Source organism: Stylophora pistillata, chromosome 9 (genome assembly GCF_964205215.1).
Source record: "Stylophora pistillata chromosome 9, jaStyPist1.2, whole genome shotgun sequence".
In the NCBI taxonomy this organism is placed as follows: domain Eukaryota; kingdom Metazoa; phylum Cnidaria; class Anthozoa; order Scleractinia; family Pocilloporidae; genus Stylophora; species Stylophora pistillata.
Window position 1 is genome coordinate 14,852,640 of NC_142527.1, and position 16,823 is coordinate 14,869,462.

At 37.9% G+C, this 16,823-nt stretch overlaps 1 protein-coding gene and 1 pseudogene across 2 annotated transcripts; one reads left to right on the forward strand and one right to left on the reverse strand.

Moving 5' to 3' along the window:
• The first annotated feature begins 28 nt into the window (after positions 1–28).
• LOC111324155 (uncharacterized) lies at positions 29–12,035 on the forward strand. Of its 2 annotated transcripts, XM_022927661.2 has the most exons (9): positions 29–207; positions 7,961–8,125; positions 8,649–8,769; positions 9,064–9,124; positions 10,185–10,297; positions 10,651–10,688; positions 10,882–10,927; positions 11,111–11,218; positions 11,661–12,035. In XM_022927661.2, the coding sequence occupies exons 1-9, from the start codon at positions 112–114 to the stop codon at positions 11,825–11,827; spliced, it is 915 nt and encodes a 304-aa protein (XP_022783396.2). In that variant the 5' UTR covers positions 29–111; the 3' UTR covers positions 11,828–12,035. The 2 variants fall into 2 exon arrangements, with proteins under 2 accessions (XP_022783396.2, XP_088590687.1); XM_088734561.1 differs by lacking the exons at positions 7,961–8,125; positions 8,649–8,769; positions 9,064–9,124; ... (3 more) ...; positions 11,111–11,218; positions 11,661–12,035 and adding an exon at positions 637–2,857 and having other exon boundaries at positions 70–207.
• On the reverse strand, positions 3,134–6,113 carry LOC148723508 (uncharacterized; annotated as a pseudogene).
• Positions 12,036–16,823: the final 4,788 nt, after the last annotated feature.

Consider the following 16,823-nt stretch of genomic DNA (forward strand, 5'->3'; position numbering starts at 1 on the left):
AGAACAACTTTTTAGTGTAAAAATCATGAAACCTACATGTTCCTTCAGTCATATTGTTAGCAACTCGAAGTATAGTGTTGTACGTGAAGACTAAACCCGCGAGCTTCTATTATGAACGGACAAGCAAGTGAGTACGAGTTACAAAGATTAAAGAATATCAATGAAAACAAGAAAATACTTGAAAGTCTAGGACTTGACAAGTTTGAGGTAAGCTGTATCATAATACAGTAGTATAGCTACATAACTGCGCGCATCTGTCATCTGCGCGCCTCCCGGTTAGCTCAATTGGTAGAGCGCCGGACTGTTGTGCGGGAGGTCGTGAGTTCAAATCCGGCCGGACCAACACTCAGGGTCTTTAAATGACTGAGAAGAAAGTGCTGCCTTTGTAATAATATCTGCAAATGGTTAGACTTTCTAGTCTTCTCGGATAGGGACGATAAATGGAAGTCCCGTCTTACAAGCCCTTGTATGTGGTAAAAAAATTTGTGGGACGTTAAAGAACCCACACACTGTTCGAAAAGAGTAAATTAGTCATGGCGTGCAGACATGTTTTTGCTGTCGTGCTTCTATTGACTATTTTCAGCGTCTTACTTAGCCAATTTACTTCAATTACACCTAAATTCGATCGCTCTACAGTTAGACTCTTCATTGGGAAGGAAATATCTGCTCCACCTACGTTCAACTGTAGGTCAAAGCCTTCGAAATGCACACCTTGCGAATTGAACTTGAAGCTCCACACGTTGTTGCGTTTCGTCAAGCTTGGCCAATTTTGTCTGTGTATACTTCTATCTGGCGATATTGCCGTCAATCCAGGACCTAATAATCGTCAATAGGCTTCAGAGGTTTATCAGTCTGCCACTGGAACATCCAACGACTGACTGACACCAAATTGGAAGAACTATCGCTAATGCTCACCTCGAACAACAACAGTGCTGCTAAACTCGACGTCTTAATTCTCACTGAGACGTTCGAATCAAGTAAAATTCCAGACAGCTATTGCGTGATACCCGGCTACACATTACACAGAAAAGATCGAATCGGGAAGAAAGGTGGCGGCATATTTGCGTATGTAAATGAGAAAGTTATGGCTTTACGTCGACGAGATTTGGAACTGGATGATCTTGAAACTCTCTGGCTTCAAATTTGTCCTCATAAATCAAAGAGAACGATTTTGATATCTGGTGTTTACCATCCACCTTCAGCCAACAAAGATTATAATGAGAGCTTGGGTAAAAATGTTGAAAATGCCCATCTCGAAAACAATGAATTGATTGTTCTGGGAGACTTCAATTTGGATTATATTGATTTCAACTGTTATTCAAAACATTGTCTCGCAAAGGCACTGAACAGTTTTGGATTAATGCAGATGGTATATGGGGTAACAAGACCTGCCTCTGATGCGTGCTTAGACCATATTTATTCTAGTCATCCTGCTAGAATTAGAGAAGTATCCATAGGTAAATCTGGACTTTCCGATCACCTTCCGGTCAGCATCTTGAGGTGCTACAAAACCATGGATGCACAACGTAAACAACATTCCAAAATCAAATACAGAAATATCGACAAAATCAACAAAGAGTGCTTTCTGCGAGACCTAAGAGAAGCCCCTTGGGATATCTCCTTTGTTTTTCGAGATGCTGATGACATTGTTGAATCCTGGTACAAAATCTTTAATGACATTCTTCATAATCACGCACCTTTAAAGTCCAAGAGTGTGGAGAAAATCAATCAGCCGAAATGGTTCACTAATAATCTATACAACGAAATAAATAAACGCGATAATCTTATAAAGAGGGCCAGGAGAACACAAAATGAGCAAGATTGGTCTGCTTTTAAACTGGTTAAAAACAAAGTGACGAGGAAACTAAGAAATGTGAAGGAACAGTACTTTAAAACTCAGTTCAGTAAAAATCAAAAATGTCCAAAGAAACTTTGGTCTCTAATTAAGACCTATCTAAAGATACAAAGAATAACGACGACTCCGTCCCTATTGCTGACGAAAACAACAACTTGATAAAGGATGACCATTCAATCACTGAACGCTTTAACGGCTTCTTCGTTGATGTATATAAACGTCTCATAAAGGCAACACCTGTACTTCATTATGATGCTCTTCCTGGCCCACCAGACAAATCTAACAGTCAAATTGAGAATCTTATTCCGCAAATAACTCCTAGTGAGGTTAACGATTATCTTCTAAGTCTACCTACACACAAAGCCACGGGAATCAATGGGCTTGGTGCCAGAGTTCTAAGGATTGCAGCTCCTGAAATATCATGCTCCATAGCTAAAATTATAAATCACTGTATAGGCTCCTTGCACTAAGAAGTCACGTGATCTTTTCCGCCATGTTGGAGGGCAAACAGATCGGTTGCTACGGCAAACAATGGCTGCCTCGTGAGACGACGAAAGGGGAGTGACGGAAATATTTGCTCTACTTGCTTCTTTGTTTCGGAACAAAGCGATCTTTATCCACTGAGAACTCTCAAAAAGAGCGACTGTAATAGTTGCAGACTTACTGACGTATTTGATGTGTCGGAAAGCTCCATATTTGCTCGTGTTTTCGCGTTCGTATAATCCGCACTTTGCCAACTGGTATGTCATATCGTTTTTTTTAAACTCCCTTTTAACGCTGGTTTTGTCTATTTTTTAAGTTGATATTGTTAGGCGATGATAGTCGAGTCAATGTAGTTTCCAGATTGGTAGCGAATAAAACATTTCTGAGTGAAGGTGAGAAAAAATAAGTTTGTTTACTTGTATCCTCACCATATACTGGTTCTATTTCAGATAAATAGATCACAGAGTGTTGTGGAATTTTAGATCTTTTGGAGCCTAATAAAAGTGTGATGGCTGATAAGGGTTTTAATATTGATGATCTATTATGTAGTAAAGGGGTAAAGCTAAACCTTCCACCATATCTTTTAAATCGTGCACAGTTTTCACCAGAGGAAGTCAAAGAAACAAAAACCATAGCCAAAATCCGGATTCATGTGGAGAGGGCCATACGCCAAATTAAAGAATATCATCTTTTCGACAATGAAATTCCTTTGTCACTTTTGGGCACTGTTAATCAGATGTGGACAGTGGCATGTTTGCTTGTAAATTTTCAGGGACCATTAATTTTGAAAAATAATCTGTCTTAGCAGGTGCCACAGGGTGTTATCATTATACATATTACAGTGATGTAAATGTTCTCACAAAAAATAGTTAAAATAAAACATATCAACCTTATCCTTACATTCTTGGGAAAAAATAGGATCAAATACTGTTCTTTGGCGAAGAAACAAATCATCATTGATGTGACAGAAAAAGTCACACCAATCCAGGCCAGAAGTACCTAATTGGCATTGTACTTGTAAATAATATGCCTGTTTCTTGTTTAGGATTAATTCATTAGAAATGGGGTCATTCTTAAGGTAAGCCACATCATCTAAGTTGGTTGTTCCTTCCTGGACAACCTTTGTCTCAAAGAAGCCATAGGGACTTGATGAACCATTTTGAGCTGCCTCAATATCTTAAACCTTCCTGTCTGGAAAACTTCCAAGCCAGGGGCATTTTGGATTTATTACCAGACCACTTGAGTACAAGTTTACCATCCCTTTCTTTGCTTTAGTGGCATATATGGATGCTGCTCTTCCCCCCATTTCTATAGCGGGTTCATAGCAGCTGTCTGTACAAGCCTAGATGGCTGAAGTTGTTCAACAAGAGTATCAAAATTAGAAATTCTCTTTGCCACTGTTCCAAACTTGCTTGCAGTGATTCTTTTTTTTCTTAGTGAATGCCAAAGGTCACTTTCATCCTGTTCTCTCATTTTTTCTTCCAAAGCATGTACCATCTCTAAAGTGACTGACTAACTTTGCTGATTTGCTACTGTTCAAACAAATTGACTCATTGTTCTTAAACCTTTAACCTGCATTAGGAAGGGGTAGCTTGGGGAATAAGGTGTGGGCAGAACCATTTATGACATATTTTCCTGTGAGCCTTTGTTGGTAAGATATTACAAACCCCTTTGGCACCATTCCAGATTTGGTTTGTACATAAGGAAGATGCGAGCTTACAAAGTTTCCAGATCTGGTAACAAATTCCACAGCAAAGGCTCAGGATTTAGATTTTTGAGTTTAGCTTTTTGATCAGGGCTCAGGATATGATACTGGGATGCAGGTGAGTACAGAGTGGTTTTAATGAATTTATTATAGTTTGCACCCTCCTGAGGCATCTTCACCATCAAGGTGTCCACACATTGAGGATTTATGTGTTTCCCTCTGGGAACACTCCATCGCTGCACCATCATAGTATATGTCAGATCATCAGGTAAGCTCTTTAGCCCAAGTTGCTTAAACTCTGACAAGTAAAAAAGATGGCCCACAACATGGTGACAAATCCCTCCAACACCTGCTACACAAGAACACTTTCCAGACACTGTTGTTTGATCCATACCAATTATCACTTGAAGGGAATGTGGTGTTTCATTTTTCTTCATCGATCTGTAGCATCTGGCCAAAACAAATACCTCCGAGTCAATATATGTAACTGAAATTTGTACAGTTAATTAGCATCAGTCTTTACCACTTTTTAAGGAATGGTTTCATAACATGAAAGGCAAAAACATCAGCAACTTTCAGGAGACTACACCAATTTATTTACCAGTGCACTTACTTTTGATGTTATGGAGATATCCTGGTTCTGCAAAATATTTGTAAACTTTTGCAGTGCTTTCACAACCCGTTCAACGTGTTGCATATTTCTCTACATCGGTGAAGGTTATACTCGGTAAATGTGAGGGTCCACACTTGGATTACTGAGAAAATCGGTCCAATCAAACAAAGCTAAATAACGTCAACCTTCAGTAAGTTTCGCATTTTGTAGACATGCAACTAGACTACAATTCTTGACAATCTTTACCTAACCCAAAGAAAGAGAAGAACTCTTGCAAAAAATCGAGTAAATGAATGAATGAACGAATCAGTTGATAGGATTAAGCTTAAATAAACTTTCGCCTGCCATTCGTTCGTTCCCGACGCGTTAGAAGTAAAAGTGAATACAAATGTTCGATCACAGAAGCTCTTTGGGCATTATGCAAATTTGACGAGTGGATAAAGATCGTTTTGTTCTAAAATAAAGAAGCTAATAGTGCAAATATTTGTGTAACTGACCTTTCATGACCCCATGAGGCAGCCATAGTTTCCTGTAGCAACCGATTTGTTTGCCCTCCAACATGGCGGAGGAGATCATGTGACTTCTTAGTGCAAGCAGCCTATTGAAACTTGTACATTTCCCTCACAATGGAAAATAGCAAAGGTTAAACCTCTATTCAACAAGGAAACAAGCAAGATATTCAAAACTATCGTCGTATTAGTATTTTGCCTATTCTTTCTAAAGTCTTTGAAAGACATCTTCAATGCTGTGAACACCTACTTAACAAAAAATTCACTTTTATACCGCTTCCAATCAGGGTTCCATGAAAACCACTCCACAGATACTGCTTTGTTGTTTCTTCTGGACCAAGTCCTTCTTGACCTTGATAATAACAACGTCAGCGGCTTAGTTTTAGTGGACTATAGCAAGGCATTCGACTTGACCAATCATGACATTCTCCTGGTAAAGTTAAGATCATATGGATTTCCAGATAATGTTGTAAAGCTATTGCAGAGCTATCTACTCAATCGCAAACAGTGTGTTACTGTAAATAACTCGACTTCGTCACAACTTATGCTAACCAATGGAGTTCCTCAAGGTAGCATGTTAGGACCTCTACTGTTTTTAATTTTCGTCAATGATCTTCCCGAAGCTGTTGGATCGGACTCAACTATTCATGCTTACGCGGATGACACCACATTTAAAGCCAGCGCTAATATCGATAATGCACCTTTGGAATTGGAACGATGTCTTCAAGAATGCATGGATAAATTAAGTAAATGGTCTAGTGAAAATGGGATGGTCCTAAACGCTGCTAAAACCAAAGCATTACTTATCACCGGAAAGAGGCTACATTCATCATTAGCTGATGGCAATCACCTGTCAGTGACCCTTGATGGGGCCGAAATAGAACAAGTAACTTCTTATAAATTGCTTGGTGTAACACTCAATCAAGATCTTACATTTAGTGACCACATTTCTAGCCTAAAGGCCAAGCTTTCTCAGCATATTGGTTTATTGAAAAAGATAAAGAGATACCTTCCAATAAAGGAAAGACTCTTATACTATAATGCCTTGATTAAACCCGTCCTTATGTACAGGAGCATGGTTTGGAATATCTGCGACACTAAAGAACTCCACTGTCTCCTAAGGTTACAGAAAAGGGCTGCCCGAGTAATTCTTGGGGTGGACTCTTATTCTAGAAGTGTTGTAAACTTTAGTAAACTAGGCTGGTTGCCTTTTTTTTGATGAAATCAAACTAAACAAATGTACAATGATTTTTAAGAGCCTTAAAGGCGATGTTCCGATTTACATCAGAGACTTGCTCAAGACGAACAGTTCTGTACACAATAGGTCTACTAGACATGGCAATTTAAATTTAGTGTGTCCCAAATACCTAAGAAATAACGATGGTGGCAAGGCATTCAGTGTTGACGCAGTTAAGTTATGGATCAGCCTTCCCCATGATATCAAAAATAAGCCTAGTATAAAACTATTCAAAACAGCTGGGAAAAATCATTTTATAAGCTCGTATAAAAACCTGGACAACTTTGAAACAATATTAAGCAATAGCACATTATCTAATTTTAACTTTTTATAAATTAATTTTATCTTTCTGAATATTTTTAATCTATCCTGCTATTTCTGTTATAGAATTTTGTAATTATATATATATTTATTTATTTATCAGTTTTTTGTAATGCTGTATAATCTAGTTAGAGGGCCACAGGTTTGTCAGCTATACAGCTGTTACATGTCCCCCTCTATAAGTAAAGTCCTTACTAGGGTGCCCAGTGTTGTGGTCAATCTTTGTGCAGTGTCTATCAAATTGATGGGGGGTACTGCACCTTTGAATATTGTATAGAAAGGGCGCAATATAAATAAGGAATTCATTCATTCGAATACTATTGGGAGTAATACTTCACTTTTACACAAATGTAGATCTCTTAGGGCTTTAAAATATTGATATTTCTGCAATTTTTTATAGCTGGGGAATGAACTTAACCACAGCACCTAAAGTTATATGACTATATAGACTTGAGGTTAGCTTGCAGTAGTGAGGGAATTATTTGCGGGTGAGCTGTGGAAGGAATAGGAAGGAGGAGATTGAGAGGTCACCTGAAGGACTATCCAAGGGTTGTAGAGTTTTATCCACCTACATGGAAAGTTCTTATCAGTTGGGAATGCATACCTGTCTTGATTACCTCCTAAGGGAGTTACAGAGGAGGTAGTTGATTAAAAGTTAACTTAGTGGGAACTGTCGCCACATGAAGGGAATCTTTAAATAAATTATGTATACATTGTGCAAGTTGAGATCGTGTATCTCAGAAATCAGTTCTCTTTTGTTACCTTTTGTGTGCGTGCATTAACAAATTTTTTCACTCACCAAATGTAGTTGGAAAATAGCAATGCACTATGGACATGTTGCGACTGGGATGTGTTGTCTTCAAGCTTTTATCAGTATAGGTTAAACCGGGTTGTACTAATGGTACTAGTTTTTGAATATTTTTTTAAAACTAAACTAGTGAGTAGCACTCTGTGAGCAGTTAATTGATGTAAAACTTGTTTTATTCTCTAACCCATTCAGTGTAATCGACTACTTCAGGGAGTTTTACAAGTCAGTAGCCACAAAACGCTAGTATTTATAAGCCATAATTAGCACCCATTATGTAAAAACTTATGAAAATCAAGTTAAAGAGAGAAAAATATTATAGGGCCACAGTTTTAGCTAAAATGTGGCGAGTTTTACAACCATTGTTCCCAACATGCTGCTCACTAGTTAATTTTCAAATACTTTTTTTGAAACTTTTTTATACTCCTGTAGTCTTTCAATCCAAGACCAATAATAAAGAAGCCATTTCAGACTAAGGGTGTGAAGAGAAAGAGAGAACAGACAAAGGATAGAGGTTCAAAAGTTGATGAGGAATTCAATTTTGTGGATAAAGATATCAGATATCGACTTAGGTCATCACGAAGAATAAAAGGACAGGTAGAGTGGTGTTAATGATTTACCATTTTGTTAGGGGTTGTAATGAGATATTACATAATTAAATCTCTTAGGGTTGTGAAACTCTTGACATGTGTCCAAGCGTCACTTAAAATTGACACGATAGTTGATTTTTGTTTTAAAACTAATATAATTAGAATATTAAGATCATTAACTTGAGAGCTTATTTCACTGCTTTTAAGACTTTGATGTCCATCTTTATTTAACTTTTGTTAGTATTTTGGAACATTTTTACTGTTCATGCATAGTTTCAAAAGATCTATCTTCAGTTGATCGTAGACAAACAAAGGTCGGTTAGTTAAGGGGATGCCATTTTGTTTATTTTCATCATTTGGGGATCTCAAATGCAAGATGACCCCATATCACAGCTGTATAGAGCCTGCGTAGGAGTTCATAGGTTAAATATGGTTTTTGATCTGCTATAAACTTCAACTTACAAGTAACAAGTATTACTGAGATCCTTGCAAGGCCAAAAGCTATGTATCTGTGTTATCTTTTTGATCAGGAACCCAATTATCAAGATGTAGAGAATTATAGTATTGGCAACTGTGATGATGATGCCCAGGAATACAGGAAGCCTGTAAGAGTGCCAAAAAATAGAGAAAATGTATTTGGAGAGATCCCAGGTAACCTGAAAATATTTTACAGATTTATTTAGGAATTAACAAACAAAGGAAATATTGTAATATTGTACATCTAGGGAACAGCCATTGATAACAACATGACACATTGTAGACTTGAATAGTAGTTACTGTAGTTATTAATATAAATTTTTCATATTTTTTTCCTGTTGTTTTAAGTACTCTCTCCTTAGTTTACCTACTGGTATTTAACACTTGAGTTTTAACAAAGAGACTTATTTCAGGCTGATAATTGCCTGTAACTGACTTTTAAAGGTTTGTCCATCTTGTGTTTGTAAGGTTGTCCTGTAGGAACTTCCTGGGATACAAGGCTAGCTTGCTGTATTGATGGTGTACATAGGTAAGGCAATCATTATCATTCTTTTATCACTGATTGTCACAGTTATAACTTGTACCAGTGGTCAATAAATTTTAGCCAGATGACTCCTAAATTTGTCCCTTTTGAACAGTTGAAATAAATATTTCTGCAAATGACACAGTCAGATACAGATACCAAGAAATTATGGGATAAGGTTGAGCACGGTATCATGAATTTTCAAACCTGAGGTCTAAGTAATCTGCCAAATCCGAAGGCTGAGACAGATAACAGAGACACGAGTTCGATAATTCATGATTTCATGCAAAAACTAAATCCTATAATTGTTTTATTGTTCATCTTTTAAGCTTTCTGCAATCTATCTGAGTTTGCAAAAGTTTTGAGGGCACTTAACACAGAACAAGAGGCTTGGACACTAGGCAGACTTTGACCTTGACAAGATAAATGGAATACCCACTATATCAACTTCAAAGGCTATTGTTTATTGATTGAATGCTTGGAACCAATCAAATTTTTCATAGTAAGTGTAATGTTCGATTTTTTCAGACTAGAATTCCTCATTGCTCAGTGTAGTCATGGCTTCCTTTCACGACTTTTCGTGCGATTGCGGTCGTTGTGAATCGTGTGAGTTTGCAAAAGTTTTGAGGGCACTTAACACAGAACAAGAGGCTTGGACACTAGGCAGACTTTGAATTTGACAATATAAGTGGAATATCCACTATATCAACTTCAAAGGCTATTGTTTATTGATTGAATGCTTGGAACCAATAAAATTTTTCATAGTAAGTGTAATGTTCGATTTTTTCAGACTGGACCAGACTAGACTACATGTTCATGTACTGGATCTTCTTTTCTCAGTGTATCAAATTTAGCCACAGTTTTTCTTTTTGCTACTCTTCTATCTTCTTGAATTTGACACTGACAGCTATTAGGATATTGTCAGTGTAGAATAGACTTGACTAAAATAGGTAACGTGTTCATGTATCTCCCTGACCTACAAGGTTCCAATGCCTTGTGCCAGATAGTTGCTGACTTTCATAAGAAAGTTGCAGGTTACATTCAGTGATTTATCAACTTGATGCAGGCCAACAGTAGCTGGTATTCATGGCAGTGACGAAGGATGTTACTCACTTGCTCTGTCTGGGGGATATGAAGATGACCTTGATTATGGAGTTTGTTTTACATACACTGGAGAAGGTGATGTCACTCTACTGATCTGTGTTCCAGGATATCAACTTGCTTCCTTTGGGTCCTTGTTAGGCCCAGTACAACCTGATTACAGTCAAAGTTTTCTTAAGTTGTCTGATGTTATGTAAATTTTGACAGACTGCGATCTGAAGCTTGACTTGTCAAAACCATTTTCAGTAAAACATGAAACATTATGACTGAGGTTCATGTAAGGTCTGAGCTGGGTGACACTATTGACTTACAATAGCCGTGATCATACTTCATACTCATGAAGGCTGCTGAAAATAAATATTGAACAGAATTCATTGTGTTATGTCCTTGACTGAAAGGTGAGACTCAAAATTTTTCTTTGTTGCATGCAGGTGGAAGAGATTTAAAAGGCACAAAAGCTAATCCAAAGGTATTGCATAAATTTGTGTGAAACTTGTTTTAATTTATTGATTATTCTCTAAGGGATGGCAGAACCACATTTTTGTGCTTAGCTCTGAACCTCACCCCACCCCTCCGCCCCATCTCTCAAATGGGAAGCATAGGAAGCCTTAAACAACAAGGCTATCATTGTGATTTTCACTATTTTCTGATATATTTTGTAGAACTTACGTACTGCACCTCAATCCAAAGATCAGTCTCTCACAAGAGGTAAATGAAAGATTCATTACATATTTACCTGTCTATAATAAGGTATCCTCAGTATAGCACCAGCATCATATCTGGATTAATACATTTTGCTAAATTATCTGAAATAATTTTTATAATCTCTATTTGATCTTCCATAACCTTTTTGATCTTGTTTCTCCACTATAATCTTCATTAATATGACAGGGAATTTAGCATTAAGTAGGAGTGTTGAAAGTGGGAAACCTGTACGAGTTATCAGAGGATACAAGCTAAGCAGCCTCTATGCTCCAGAAGAAGGATACAGATATGATGGTAGGAAGCTCCTGCATTGATCCTGACCAAGTGATAGAAAGATAGTCTAGTGGAGAAGAGTTACAGATCTGCAATTTTTATTGTCCACATTGCCTTTTTTCCAGCCTTGCTTCCAATAACACCTGAAATTTTTAAGGCAGGAAAGGACACTAGAAAGCCTCAAGTTTTTACCAAATTGATGTAAGGAGGTTTCTGATGAGCCAAAATTGGCGCACTAACATTATTATATGCTGGACTTTCACTGGACCTCATCGATTAAGATAAAATCAATGGAGAGTTTTTAAAAACTTCAAACTACCAAATGTTTTGTACTCAGTTGTCTTTGGAGCCTTCAAGTAGTATGTCTTTTATGTCCACTCACAGGGTATGACCTTGGTAGACTTGGCTTACTGTCTCCATCAATTTATTTATGATTTTACTTGTGTTTGATCATCAATTGTAGGACTTTATCAAGTGGTGAAATATTGGCAAGCCTGTGGATTAAGTGGCTTCATGGTTTATAAATTTGCTCTTAAAAGATGTGAAGGACAAGCTCCACCTCCTTGGGAACAAACCAATGAAGACTTGGGATCAGAGATTGGTGACTCTATAAATGGCTCTACTGACTGAAATTTTGATCTAGTGAGGAATTTTTTGTTACTTATTGCAGATGTTCAAAATTTACCCTTTCTACATGTTTTTAATTTTAATTCCATATATTCTGCCCAGATAAGTTTTACATTTAACCGGTTTATGGCAAGAATTCTCAGTTGTAAGTGAGGTGTTGGACCAGCTCAGTTTATTTTATTGCAATAAAGGTTTGAATAATAATTTTGAATTTTGAATTCTTCAAGAATGTTCAAGTATTGTTGGTAATAACATCACTACATTGTTGTTGGGTGGTAATATTTGGCAAAATGGCAAGTGTAAAGTTTAGTTGGTTTAGACTACAAACAGTCTCCTTTGCAAAATCTGCAGTGCAATTAAAAATAAATCGATGTAGAAAAAATTGATGTTAGTGTGCTACAGGAAGTTCTAATTTTGACTGATGGGCTGTGAGAGCTCCATGAGCATAGTAAATATGTAAAGATTTCCAACAGTAGCAGTGTACCTTATACTATGAAACTCCTGAAGGCCCTGTTACACTGGAAGTAAAACAGGACAAGCACTTTAAATCTGTATTCTCTGAAAAAGGTTTTCTGCACTTTTCTTGAATTTGGTAGATATTTTTTATCACCAGTGACCTAGCAGATTTGGAGCCCCCCTCGATTTAGACCTCCTGGTCCAGATCTGCTAGGGAATATAGACCCCCCCCCCCCCCACCCGTCCAAATCCGTTAGCAGATGTGGATCCCCCGTGATTTGAACCCCCCAATAAAAAGTGAAAACATCATCCTTAACGTTTTGGTAGGGGGGTCCAAATCCACTCAGGGGTCCAACCAGGGGGGCAACCTTGTTCCCAGAGCCTTTTCCTACCCCAAACCCAACCAAGGGAAAAGGCCCTGGAACGAGGTTGACCAGAGGGTCCACATCCTCTAGCAGATTCGGATGGAGGGTCCATAATCCGTCAGCACATTTGAACAAAGGTTGTTCAAACCTAACAAGGTCCAAATCCTCTAGGACATCGGCAGTCTGGCGAAATATTTTTGTGGGACGTTAAGTTTGGAAAGTTTGTTTACTAAATACCAAAATAATTTTAGGATCGATATAATATCCCGACGTTTCGGCGACTTCATGACGCCATTATCAAGGGCACAAATAAAAATAATGTTAACAAATGCGGGTTCAAGAGTTACAACTAATTTACATAGGGGAGGTAGCTACACCTATACTTTAGCACGTTCAAACTCGGTCTTAATTGTTTGATGTAAAACATCTCGTTGACATGACAATCGAATTTGTTCATGCACTTATTGAGAACTTTGAAACAGCTAAGAAGGTCCTCAGGGACAGCACCTGCGTGGTCGTTGTCGTAGTGAATGCGTACTGAAGATGACGTGCTCTTATGGCTATCCACGCAGGCATGTATATGCCCGCGTGTAACCAACATAGCTCCCTGTATCACAAAGGTTACATTTAAATTGGTACACTACGCACTGTTGATTAACCAGCTGTGGTTTGGTCTCACATTCTTTAAGGTCTTGGCCAATTTTCCGACTGACAAATACGGGCTGGATTGTGGTTTGGAGCTTAATGCTAAGGTCTTTCAACTGCGTCTTAACAATGTTAGCGGAGTCTTGGTCCTTGAAGGGTATGACTACTCGGGTTACATCATTTTTCGCCAATCTTCCCAACGCCTGCAATGGCTGCTGGTCAGCAACTCTCGAGTTGATAAAGGTGTTAATGGCGGAGTTGATAAGGTGGTGAGGGTAGTCCAAACGTGAGAATAAATACTTCAAGCGCTCACACTCCTCAGAAAAATAAAGCCATAAAGAGGACAAACGGTACGCGCGATCGAGCATAGTTGTCAATAAGTTCCATTTGTACCGGTTGTCAACGTAACTCTGGTAGTGGACAAGTAAACAAGTAATTAGTAGGCTTAACATAAACTTTCGTCTCAATTTGGGGTGCACGGTTTAGGAGCTGAGTGCCAAGAAAGGGGAGCATGCCATCTTTTTCGATTTCCATTGTAAAGCTGACAGAGGGATGGGCGTGGTTCAGGGTGTGTAGGAAATCCTTAGCTGTAGTAATGTTGGGCATTATAGTGAGAGTGTTATCATTGACGAATGTTTATGTTAAGCCTACTAACGTCGGGATATTATATCGCTCGATTTTACCTGTCTATGTATTACTAAATCTTTGTTAATACGAAATTTAGGATCAGTTGGGATTTCTAAACAAAAATCGAATTTTCTCAAAATGGTTATTTAAGTTTTTCAGTTTTGGATACAATGAAATACATGAAGTTCATATATTTTGAACTGCGGTATCAGATACGTATGATGCACGATCCTCGCAGTAGATAGCGCTATTTAAGCAATAGCGAAAATCAGACCTGAAAAAAATCAGGCCTGTACGGGATTCGAACCACTGACCTTTTTCAGGTCTGATTTTCGCTATTGCTTAAATAGCGCTATCTACTGCGAGGATCGTGCGTCATACGTATCTAATACCGCAGTTCAAAATATATGAACTTCATATATTTCATTGTATCTGATTTATCACTTTCACGGGTTTACTACGAATCAACTTAACGGCCTGCTCCCAGTTGGCTTGTTAGCTCAATTGGTAGAGCGTTGCACTAGTATCGCAGAGGTCAGTGGTTCGAATCCTGTACAGGCCTGATTTTTTTTTTTTTTTTTTTTTTTTTTTTTCAGGTCTGATTTTCGCTATTGCTTAAATAGTGCTATCTACTGCGAGGATCGTGCATCATACGTATCTAATACCGCAGTTCAAAATATATGAACTTCATATATTTCATTGTATCTGATTTATCACTTTTACGGGTTTATTACGAATCAACTTAACGGCCTGCTCCCAGTTGGCTTGTTAGCTCAATTGGTAGAGCGCTGCACTAGTATCGCAGAGGTCAGTGGTTCGAATCCCCTACAGGCCTGATTTTTTTCAGGTCTGATTTTCCTTATTGCTTAAATAGCGCTATCTACTGCGAGGATCGTGCATCATACGTATTTTTCAGTTTTGTTTCCCTTTATATTTACTGCACTTAAAACTGTTCTTAAGTAGGCGACTCTTACTGTTAGGCCGCAGTGGTCTTCAAGACACAGAAACGAGAGACTTAGCACTGTGATCAAATAAACATGAACGACGAGAATGACCAAGTGACTTTGTTTTTCCCGCCATTTTTTCTCGTTTGCCGGTTGCGCTTTGCCGTTTCTACTTGAAAGTAACCTGTTTCACGTTTGCCGTGTATTTTTTCCACTTTTTCTCTCACAGAGTACAAGTTAATTTTCGGGAAAAGGGCGCCAAAACTATTCCTTGTAAGTCATTCAGGGGCGTCTTCAAATCCATGACTTGAGCTCACGCGAAGCTAAAGTAGCAAGGTTGACGCTCTTTTACGTGAAAGAGGAAGCTGACATTTTAGCCGTTTTACGTGAACGTGGTGCTAAATCTCTCTATTATACGAAATCAACGTTACCTCCGAAGCTTTATATACCATGTTAGTATGGTACGTTTACGCTAGCTTGACCTCTGGAAGAGCCAACGCAATTCTTAGAATTGCTTAGCATTTTAAACCAACATTTAGTATACTCAGTAGGTTTGTATGGAGTTTTCAGTGGCCTTTTGGGGTGAAAATCTTTAGAATGCACCAGCTCGGATAATTTTTCCACTTAAAAAACAATGATTTTTTGAATCGCTTGACATTTCTGCATTAATGACATACGTGAAAAAATTACTCAGTTCTGATGGGTTAAGATAAATGCAGTTTTCAGTGCAGAAGAGGGTTAATTCAGTGCAAGAAAGCAACAAACCAGACATTCTTATTGGTCAATAATCAAAGAAACTCGCAGAATTACCAAACTGACTGAACAATTCCTTGAACTGTTCGGCCGGACTTTGAACTTTTTTGCGCCTTAAAGATGTGAAAATTTCATTTTATCTTATTGTTTTGATCGTATGTGGTTGTTTCACCGTTAGTAGAGGGGACTGGTGGTTTGACCGAACTCACAATGTCACTTGCATGTTTGAATAAATTACTTTTGCACGTGATGCGCGCGCTTTTCTTCTGCATAATTATGGTAAGCTACTTCGTATTTTTTCATGTATATTATTAATACATAATCACATGATTTTTCTTGTGCAATTTGGTATAAATAAGCAATTGTAAATTTTTTAAAAGACCACAAATTGCACTCGCCCTACGGGCTCATGCGATTTTGTTAGTCTTTGAAGAAATTCACTCGTGCTTATTTATTCCAAATTACACTGGAAATCGCGTGATTACCTATACAAACATCTGATACTCGTAAGAAGTTTGTAAGAACCTTTCAGTGTTTTTAGTCAAAATTTCTGACTGCCAGGCATTCTGTATATTCGAGACTGTGCCCGGCAGACTGATTAGGAGCATAAAAATTTAGTAAGTCCTGTTTCTCACCATCAATGTCGCTTTGGGAATTAATTATGTGGATAAAAAATGTTACACTATCCACTGTTCGTATAGTTAAACGTGGAAAGCTCAAAAGAAAATGCAAATAATTAGAATTATTAAAAACTAGATAATTGGATAATGCAATTCAAGACTTTTTATTGGCTTAGCCATTATGGTATATCAGCCAATATACCATAATCTACAAATATGGTAAGCGTACGTGTCAGCTTAAAATTAAAAGAGAGCTAAAAATTTAATAAAATTTGATAATTTGATTTAACGTTTTTAATAAAACAATTATACAACTCGCACTTGTTGGATATGAGATGATTTTAGCCAACTCGGCGCTACGCGTCTCGTTGGCTATCTATCATCTCATATCAAACGCGCGCTCATGGAATAATTGGTCATTAGAACATAGCTAGCAGAGTCGCGCAATCAAATTCATTATACGTGAGCGTGCTCAAAATCCCGTTAGTGCACGCTTATAGCGTCAGCAAATCCGACTTCGCCAGAAATTTTTCTTTTCGCGCGAGCGGCCATTGTTAGCGCGGGGGAAAATAATATATTTCGCGACAAT